This window comes from Hipposideros armiger, unplaced genomic scaffold (assembly GCF_001890085.2).
Source record: "Hipposideros armiger isolate ML-2016 unplaced genomic scaffold, ASM189008v1 scaffold_52, whole genome shotgun sequence".
Classification (NCBI taxonomy): domain Eukaryota; kingdom Metazoa; phylum Chordata; class Mammalia; order Chiroptera; family Hipposideridae; genus Hipposideros; species Hipposideros armiger.
The window spans coordinates 706,427-716,822 of record NW_017731402.1 but is presented as its reverse complement, the minus strand read 5'-3'; the positions used below and the strand labels follow the sequence as shown (position 1 = coordinate 716,822).

At 39.4% G+C, this 10,396-nt stretch overlaps 1 protein-coding gene across 6 annotated transcripts in view; it reads left to right on the top strand.

Moving 5' to 3' along the window:
• The window catches only part of CCDC68 (coiled-coil domain containing 68), a 51,744-nt gene extending 41,680 nt beyond the window's left edge, over window positions 1-10,064 (top strand). For 4 of the 6 annotated variants that reach the window (XM_019640598.1, XM_019640600.1, XM_019640599.1 and 1 more), the window contains 4 exons: window positions 306-411; window positions 1,742-1,825; window positions 3,792-3,868; window positions 5,655-5,961. In XM_019640598.1, the coding sequence (XP_019496143.1) occupies window positions 306-411; window positions 1,742-1,825; window positions 3,792-3,868; window positions 5,655-5,739 (352 nt within the window). In that variant the 3' untranslated portion in view covers window positions 5,740-5,961. Of the gene's footprint in view, window positions 1-305; window positions 412-1,741; window positions 1,826-3,791; window positions 3,869-5,654; window positions 5,962-6,811 lie in introns of those variants that run through there. The other 2 variants (XM_019640601.1, XM_019640596.1) reach the window with 2 other exon arrangements.
• The last annotated feature ends 332 nt before the right edge of the window (window positions 10,065-10,396 follow it).

The following is a 10,396-nucleotide window of genomic DNA, read 5'->3' as shown; positions in this document are numbered from 1 at the left end:
TACAACTTGACTCAACTACCTCCTGGAGGGCGGGGAGTCACAGGTGGCCAGAAAGGAGCTTTTGACATGAATTGATATTCTCGCTCAAGTTTGTGTCTGAGCTAATTAGAGGCTACTTCGTGGTTGTTTATCTTTGGTGTGTCTTGTGTGGCACATGGGACCCTGGGCATCTTATCCACATGATGCCCAGTAGCAGTGTAGTGAGTGAGGAGAGCCTGGCAGCACAGCTGTAAAACTCCAAAGCAAAACAGCTGTATAATGCATTAAGTGATCTTTTTCTCCTATTTTTCCCTTTGCTTTTCCAGTTGCCAGGGTCTTCAAATGGAAATTTCCCTTCTCCAGGAGCAGATCTCTCATCTGCAGTTCGTGATTCTCTCCCAGCATCAGAATCTGCGCAGTGTCATCCAGGAGGTCAGATTAATCAAGCGTGTGTCTCGGGTAGATGGTTTGTTTGCTGTGAGAAGACCAAACACAAGCGGCTTGCCAGGATGTTACAATCAGCGAGAGACTGCTCGCCACTGACACTTCCTTTTTCTTCCCATACAACATGGCTCTGTTTTCAATGCCCTCTTTTGTCTGTATGCCAACACCTTGAATGTTCTCAATGAAGGTATTTAGGAAATTGTGTTTAACTGCCCTTTAGATGTTTCCATGATTTTTAAAGAGTCCTGAGCCAGATAATGGACCCTCTTCTTTAGAAGATTTTGTAGATGAGGCGACTCCGCCTTTTCTTGAGGAAGGCGTGATTGATTCGTTTTATGTAAGTTTACTTAGGAGGTATCTTAGGACAGGGCTGTTGCCTGGCCTTTCTTCTCTGGGAACATCCTGACAAGGTCATTGTGATGGCAGCCAGATGGGTGGTGGATTGTATACTCATAACAATAATGTCAAGTTATGTATGGAGCTGGTTTGGAGGTTCTGCTTTACACTTGAAATCAGACCTTTATTTTTTATTTTATTATTTATTTGTTTGTTTGTTTATTTGTTTGCTTATTTTCCTACCTAATATTTGTTTCCAAAAGGAGTCTTTCTAAATAACGCAAATACCTCCCTGACATAAATGTAGCATCTGTACTTGCTCGACTTAGGACCTTACCAAGAGAAGTGACTCATGGCACTTGAGAGCCAGAAAGGACTTAGGGGCGCCCCATGTTCTCATTTTATAGATGAGAAAACTGAGGCCTGCAGTAGTTAAATGGCAGAGCTGGTCGTGGCCGAGTTGGCCTTAGAATCCCCCTGTTTCCTCTCTTGCTGCACCATTCTGATCTTCATCACCCCGCTTCTCCAGTTCCATCTTGACCCTTGGCTGATGCTTTTCTTCTAGAGCAAAGCAAGCTCCCCTCATCATGCCACTGGTTGACCAGATCTCTGCCTTAGGGAGCTTCCGCACACCTGGCCTTGCATATGAATCCACTGGCCTCTGCAGCTGCAGGATGAAAACTTCGCATAGCTGAGACACAAAAGGATGACCGATGCTTCTTTCTACAGATGCACTCCTGCTGAATTTGGTTTAAACAGGTTTTCCCAAGATTCAAATGTTTAACGGCACCCTCTACAAGCTCTCATCCCAAAGTGCCAATTTGCACTGCTGTGTCCTGTAGCCTGCTGAGTCCGCTAATGCTTGGGGATTTAATGTTTTTATTGGGTGAACGTCGTTTGACCGTAGAAACCTGTACAATTTCTGATTTCATTTTCTGTTGTCTGACAAGATTTTTTTCCAATTGTGTTTTCTAATTCTTAGATAGAAGGACTGAAAAATAATTTAAAAGAACAAGATAAAAGAATTGAAAATCTGAGAGAAAAAGTTAACACACTTGAAGCTCAGGTAAGGAGGGAATCTGTTGTGCATTTCTGTGTGAGTGCGAGTGCGTGTGTGTGTGTGTGTGTGTGTGTGTGTGCATGTTCAGTGTATCGGTGAGCCTGTGTATGAATGTTATGTGTGTGTGCTTGTGCATGATAATGTGCCAGCGTGACACTGAGTATGTCTGTATGTGAATGGGTGTGTGTGTGATTGTGTGTGCCTGTGTCTGAATGTCTGTGTTTGAGTGTACATGCATGTGTCTGTGTGTATATATATGAGTATCTTTTTGTGAGTGTGTGTGTATGTGCATCTTCTAAGAATAAGAAATTATAGCTTTGTGGGGAGGTACTCTTAATTATTAAAGTATTATTAAACTTTCTTTATAGTAAGTTATTAATGTTAAATATTATTAAATAATTGTTAAATTTCATCTAAATTTTCCAAAATACTCTATTGAGGAGAAAGATAACTTCTCTTTATCAAGAAAGCTTGGTCAAAGCCACTCTTGTGGAATTCAGCTCTAGGCAGATAGCCAGGTTTGGTGTCACCCACCCTGAGGTGTCTTCTTTCCTCTTTTTACTTCATCCATATCCATGTGGTTTCCAAGCATTGCCTCAGGCCTCGCTCACTTCAAGGAGCCTCGTAATTTTCTTATTTTTCAGTGTTTCAAAACTTACCATAAAGCTGTATGATTTACTGTTAGGAGACTTTATCCCCGCTTAACTAGGAAAGGTCTTTTGAGTCTTTCAGCTGCAGTCCTAAGCTGGCGGTGCTCCTACCTCACAGGAAGTGCGGTGGGGCCCCCACTGAGGTTGGGGTACCTGAGGACCCCACTGGTGCTGCCACCTCAGCTCGACTTTGTCAAATGGCTACTCATTGACTGTCTGGACCTGGTCACCCATTCTACTCCCTCTCTCAGTATTTGGACTCCCTGCTTGCTGTCCACCTGCCATGTTGTCCTGTCCCATGGAATACAGAGATGCTCTGACTTCCATTGGAAACCTCATCATCTTTCGGAGTTTTTCTCCTCCCCAGGATAGACCATGATCACGCTCCCAGCACTCTGCCGCGCTGTTCCTTCCGCCATGTTCTTTCAGCTTTCCCTCAACAGATGAAAACAAGCATAAGAACAGAAAGAGGTTGTAAATATTTTCACATCTTAAATTTTGTAAACCTCACCCAATTTTGGCATTTCTACCTTCCCAGAGGACCACTGTTCTTTTTATTTTGGAGGGTGACCTCTTCAAGGCTCAGGCTTTCTTTAGGTTATAAGAGACCATTTGTTTCATAACGATGATGCTCACAGCTCTGAACAGCTGAAAACACAGCGATTGTGGAATAATTAGCGCAAAACTAGTGTCCTCTCAAGTGTCCATTAAGGGCTGACCAATTTACCTCAGGGGGCCTCAGATGATGTGATCCATGTCCCAGAGCCTCTTCTAAGAAATGTCTCTAAAGGCATTCATTTCCTTACCGCTTTTCTTACTTTAGTGGCCTGTTGGCAAATGTTACTTGATAAAATATGTTTCTTATGCTATTTTGTACATAACTAATATATTCATTCTATACAAATCAGGACATGATGATAAGCAAATGTCACAAGAAAATCATGTACACATACCATCCATGGGCAATCACTCAACATGGTTTATAAACAACTGCCTTTTAGTCTTAAAGATCTGTTCCAGGCCCTGAGCCAAGACACATTTTTGTCTCCTCTCAGAACCTGTGAAGAAGAAACCCTGGTTATACCTTTTACACAGATGAGGAAATTAGACACACAGAGGTTAAATAGCTAAATGAGACCACATAGCTAGTGAGTGTGGTTGTAATTTCAGAGATAATAGTGACTCTCAACTGGCTACATTCTGTGTTCCAGTAGAAGGACTGGAAGGACAAACTTACTGCCACAGAGTGATGTAGGGCTGAGCAGAAGCATTAAGCATGTGGCTGATAAATGTGATCTCTGCACATGTTTTTTCAACTTTAGAATAAAGAGCTGAAAACCAAGGTGGCACTTTGGTCAGAAACTCCTAGGACAATGGTATCCAAGGCCATCTCTACAAGGTAAGGTCTTTCTTCCCCTACCCCCATCTGCCTTCACAACCTCTGCTGAACATTCATGAACGTTGACATTCATCCCACCTGATTAAGATTCCAATGCATCAACACTTAGGTAATCGTTTGTTTAGTCTCTGTTTCCCAGTTCTTTGAGGATAGGAACTGTGGTAATCTTGTTCACCATTGAATCCTTGAAGCCTAACATATAAATACTTACTAAATAAATGAATGAATAAATTTAGATATAGTATTCCTCTTTTTCTTTTTTTTGCTGTAAAACCAGCCCAATCTCAGCTTCAACACTTTCTCCAAACAAAACACATCATCTCTATCATCCTCGTCCCTCCATCACCAATATTTTCTGTGCCATCAATGAGCATTTGAATCATAAATAGTTTCTGTTTATTTAAATGTCCATGTCTGTATCTCAAATCAAAGACACTGTAAATGTCAAGAGGGCAGGGATAGGTCCTCGTATTTCATTTTACTTCCCACATTGTCAAGGGGATGTGTCTTCAGTAACTACCTAATAATGACCGAATCAAGCAACGGTAATGACCTAGGAAAGCAATCGATATGATAATTGAAACCATCAAAGTCACTTTTCAGTGTTGACAGAATCTGAAGTGACAAGTTGTAAAGAAAAAACAAACAAAAGAAATAAGACTTCTGGGCTCAAATCTCACATAATACTCTATGAAATTATCACATAAAAGAGAACATAGTCTGTAATTACATGAACCATTTAAAAAATGATTAAAAACTTCCTGTTCTTGCAGCTTTTGAATTTCTCAGCCTAATCCCTCTAGGGCAGAAGCCCATTTTCTGAAACTCTCTTCCGCACAATGCCTGAGCAGGCCCGCTGTGATTAGCACGCGTCTAGGAATTCATGCGGATTCATCTCCCTCAGAACCCCCTGCTACAGTGCTTCACGTTGCTAATGACATTTGTAACTAGAGACTAGAGAGAAACCATTATGAATCAAGTCTCCTAAACTCTTTGGGTCCCCAGATGCTACGGTTGCCAGAAAACCCGTAGTTCTTGGTGTCATCACAAGAAAGAATTCAAGGACACACTGAATAAGCCAAGCAAGTGGTGAATTTATTAAAAGGAGTAGGACAGTGCACTCCCAAAATAGTGGAGGTGGGCAGGCCAGGAGAAGAGTAACTGTGCCAGAGAACAAAGAGGCTTAGGAATGTATTCCTTCTAAAATGAGTGCACTAAATATTCAAGTTTTAGGGGGTCTCGCTGATCAGACCTTCCTGGTGGGAAGAGAGATTTTGTCCTCATTTCGCCCTTGTTGGAACTGCCATGGCGGCAGACAGGGTGGAGACTTTCCCTGCTCACAATGCTGATAATACTAGAATCCCTTATAACTAGCTAAAGGTCACCTTGAAGGACAAAATGGCTTCCTGGATTTGTTCCCTACCACCGGAATCTAGCTCTGGCCAGTCTGGTGGCTGCACCTTTTCTTCAGAATGATTTCATCTCCTTCCTTCTTTGTCTCCCCTTACTTTCTCCTTCCTTTCCTCCCCCGCCTCTCCCCATAGCCCTTTTCTTTCTACCTACAGTAACACCACCTTATCAACTTTCTGGCCACTAGCCGTGCAACTTCTAATAAAGGGAGCAAGTAAGGTCCAGCAGTACTGAAGAAGGAAGCAAAATGACCACATTTCAGAGTGAGGGAGGTAGTCACCTCAGTGGGGAGAGGGATGAAGAGCTAAGGACAGAAGGACAAACAGAAGGCTTTGCAAGGGAAGGGAGGATGGTCAATTTTTTTCTTCCGTCCCAGATACCCTTCCCCTCGGAATGGTGAGGCATCGTGGTCAACCTCATCTGCTTTGACCCTGGAGGGAATGGAGCCAGAGTGGAGTTGAGGACGGAGCCAATTGGTTGTCTCCATATTGTAACTACTCCGGCAGTGAATGCTGAGACTCTTGCTAATAAAGAGGGGATGTGTTGGCGAGAGAATGGTCATTCTCTGTGGCCAATTCTTCAGCTACAGTTAATGAATTGTTAAAGGCCTTTTAGTTTTAAAGATTTGTTTTCTTCCTATGATTTGGGAAAGGTCACATGGGAAATTTTTCTAATTCAAATAGGGAAATGGGACAGAATATGCCCTTTGTTTTATGATTTTTTAAATAGAAATCCCAGTATTCATGATATAATGGCAGGTCTTATGTTTTCAAAATGAAATATGGCCAATTGGCTGCTTTGAGAATGTAAGCGGTAGTGTCATTTGGTAAGTCTGGATTCACCAGCATACAATGAAATTATAACTCTAGGGAGAGACTGGAGTATAAAAGTAGCCATAAGAAAACGTCATGTGCATTTAAAAACTAATCTCAGCAAATCCCTTAAATCACCCATAAAATATATTTCCATGCCATCTCTCAGTAAGTACAAAACAAACAAAAAACAATTTTTTTTTCTTAAGCATTAGAACATACAGATGTTTCTTCAGTTAAACACCAGAAAAGTCATTTGCTGGAGATTAGGGGTCACGGTGTTAGATAAGGACAACAACAACAACACACACACACACACACACACACACACACACACACACACACATTTGTGTGCATGTGCGTGCACAGTGAGGAGGGACGTTCAGGCTCTGAGAAACCCACAGAACTAAAACATCCAAGTCACCCTGGTGCGAATCTTCACTGAGTGGAATGGCTGACACAAGCTCTAACATTCTCTTACTTCCCCTCACTCTTGTACCTAGTACAGCTAAGTTTAAAGCTTCCACAATGTGATTCTATTGTGTCTCATGGAGAATTAGTCAGAATCGACCAATTAACCACCATCTCTCAGATTAAAGCAGTTAGTCCAGACTTGGTGGTATAGAGGTGGTGGAGATGGTAATGGTGGCTGGTGTTAGGGCAATTATATCACTTTTGTTTAATGTGCTCGATTTTCATGATTGTGTGGTCTTTTCTACAGTGAATTGAGGACTGAAGGCACCACCCCCTATGTGATGTTGATTAGGCTGAGGAAATGAACTGGCTGGATGAAGATCTGAATGAGAATGGTCACTGTGGGTCTTATTTATTCCTTGAAACACAGTCGAAATTTGCATGTGAAAAGGGCTCAGTGCCAGTATTAGGTGCAATTGTTTATACATCAGCAGCTGTGCAAGAAGAGGACGTTCCAGAAAAATCAAACAGATATGCATTTGATGGAGAAAACTCTTTCTTTAAAATGCACTAAATGAGTGAGGAGACCAGGTACTTTCCCATGATGGAACGTGAATTCCGCTTTAAAGTTAAAAAAGAAAGCTGAATTTCTTTCTCAGACTTTTGCTGAAAGGAATGGTTTGAAGTTGTCAACTTCGAGCTTTGATAGTGGTTTTTATGTATATAAATAAGGAAGAGTGCATATGTGTATGAATAAATGTTACATTTTAAATTTGAGTTTTGGACAATAAACACCAGGAGGTAAGTTCACCTTCTGACCTATTGTGAGTGGGACAGTTATTCTCTACTGAATTATGTCAGAAAATTCGACTTAGCTAAGTCTCCAACCCACCCATCCTTCCAAACGCTGAGAATCATGGCTGCCTCGCCACACCTTAGGGAGCCACTGTTCTTCACTTGGGATTGAAAATTGATTGCTAAAGGCAACCCATACATAAGTACAAAAATGCACTTTGAGACTCTAATTTTCTTTTCACTATTTACTGTATTATCTGAGGAAAATATTGGGGGAAAGTGGGAAGACTAGAACACAATGCCATTAGCTCATACCTCCATAAAATGTATATGTTATGGGTTCAAAGGAACAGTGGTTGCTACCTGCAACCAGAAAGAATCTGAATTCATGAATTAGAATTTTATGTCTAATGCTTTTGTGAAAATGTGCTTATACTTTGATACATATGTTCATTACAGGTGGTTTGTGATTGCTATGAGTAAAACCATACTCTAACTTATAGAAATTCAAACCTGCTGACACTCAGGAAAGTAGAAGGCATGTCGACTAAAGGAATAACAGGAGACCTTACTCACCCAAAAGGTCGAATTAATTTAAGCCTTTCGATTATCACCTCTGGTGTATAACTACATTTTCTCAGGAAAGACGCTTCAAACCTTTCAGTGTGGAATGTGAAATATCAGTATTATCTGTGAACTATTTAAAGATATGTACAAATGAGATGAAGTAATGTATTTATAAATTTGTCAAAGTACTGTAATCCTTGGAATGTTACATGACTGTTATGTGTGTTTCATACTTCATATTTTTATTGCTTGGTAGTTTTTAAGTTATAGCTGTCTAATAAACATTTAGGGCACAGTTAACCTATGCTAGGAACAATTCTCAGCACTTTACCTGTATTGTTCTAATCCTCCTAACAACCTTTAGAAGCAGGTGATATATTGTCCACATTTTGTAGGGGAGGATATTGTGAGTGGTTGAGTAATTTTCCCCACAGCTAACTATGGATGAAGGATTCCAACCTTTTTGTCTTCGCTATCGATATTCCTTCTACCTGCCTACTTCATAGTCCGAGGTATTTCCCAGCAATAGAAATGCTTTTTTTTTTTTTTTGCTACTTTAACAAACAGCTTCTTTGTTGCCTCTCTGTATTATCAGGTGGATGACAGTCAGAAGCAACACTTACTAATACAGTAAATATTTTGCTGAGATGAGCAGCCTTTCACCTGTTGGACTGCCCTCATGAGAACTTAGTTCAGAAAAGCTTCCCCGCTAAACATTTGTTATTCATGACTTTATGCCACATTGAAGATTTTTTTGGTGATATATTTTCAGGCACATTTGTAGAGAAATTGGGATTATGAATTCTGCTTCAATTATTTGCAGTGCGGTAGGAGAATTCACCTTTTACTTGTAGATCACTTAGGTTCCTCTCATACCTCAATCATCATGCTCGATTGTAATAAATATGTGAGATTTGGGAATGAAACCATCTAACTAATCTAACAACCTGGATGGTTTCCATTAGAATAATGTATTCTAACATCAAAAATGGAAAGACACTCTTGGGTTTTATTTTGGTTTCACTATACTCATTTTTGAACATGGAAGTATAATTCAACATAGTACAGGTAGGACCTGCTTATGGGGTCTCCAGCTTCACTTGGAATGGTCTTTGGATGTCCTCAGAATAAGAAGAAGCAGTTTCAGAAGCCTAAAATGAGCTGAACTCTTCAAATACAAAACTATCTTGTTAGTGGCATCAGCGGCTTCATTTATTTGTTGTATATAGATTATTTCCTATATCCTTATTTCAGCTTTTATCATTTGAAATGTTTTTAAATAAATATTTCTGATGAATGATTACAGCAGAGAAATTTATTAGTTTAAAAGTAGTACCACACAGAAAATATACAAAAAGAAACAGTAGTTCAGGGATAGTGTAAATAATTGTATTTATAATTCTACTAATCAGTATATTGGATAAGAAGGTCTGAGGCGGGCCTTGCTTACATGGAGGTGAGAGGTGAAAAGAAACTTAGTTTCACTTTGAATACATATATTGTTACAATTTATCATTAACACATGTTTAAACAACTGATATAGTATATCTTTTGAATTAGTTGCTTAAAATATGCCTTAAAGAAAATTATGTCATAGCTTGTGAATTTTTTTCTTTTTACATTAAAATTATTATGCATAAATGAATTAACTAGTTTTTACTTGATTGTTCATTACAATATAATTCATAATAAGTCAATTGCTTTTGTCAGTGAACAGATATTTAGATAGCTTCCTGAATATTTCTGCTAATATTCCCAGGATCCTAATTAATAGCAAAGTAATCTATTACATTTTAATTCTAAATTTGAAAAAATAGTAGCATTCTAAAATTAAGAACATACAGACATTTCTCAAAATCTTTCATGTTTCTTCACTTTGAAAATTCTTATCTTTCCTCTGACCTGCAAATAATTATAGCACCCTTATCAATATCAAAGTAGGGACCCAATCCATCAAGAACTGAAAATCCCCTCAACTCATATCATAATCATTATAATTCCATTTCTTCCTCCCACCCCCCTCCCTTCCTCCCTTTCTCCCTTCTCTTATTTTTTGATGGGAAATATTAAGAATGCAATAAAGACTTAAATAATCATATTTAATTGCTTTGTTACTATTGGAGTGTATACTTGTGTTTAAAGTTGTAGTAGAAATACCGAAATTGGTATTTATTCTAGGCATGCAAGGTCAGTTTAGACATATTCAGTGTGTTGATAATGATGCTGTTTTCATGGGCATGTGTCATGACATAAATCAGTAAATTATACAATTTAAATATTCTAATATTTACTTCGATAAAGTAGTAAAAAAATTAAGTTAGCACTATGTTATTCTATAGTCTACCCAATCAAATTCTCGTATAGGATTCATTCTGTTTTTTCTCTCAAATATTTATTGTGTGCCCCCTATTTGCCAGGCACTGCTCTCAATGCCAGGGTTAGAGCAGCAAGGAAGGAGGAGTGGGTGCATGCAGTGGGGGAGAAAGAAAAAGAAAAATCTCTGGGCTGGCCCAGTGGCGCATTGGTTAGG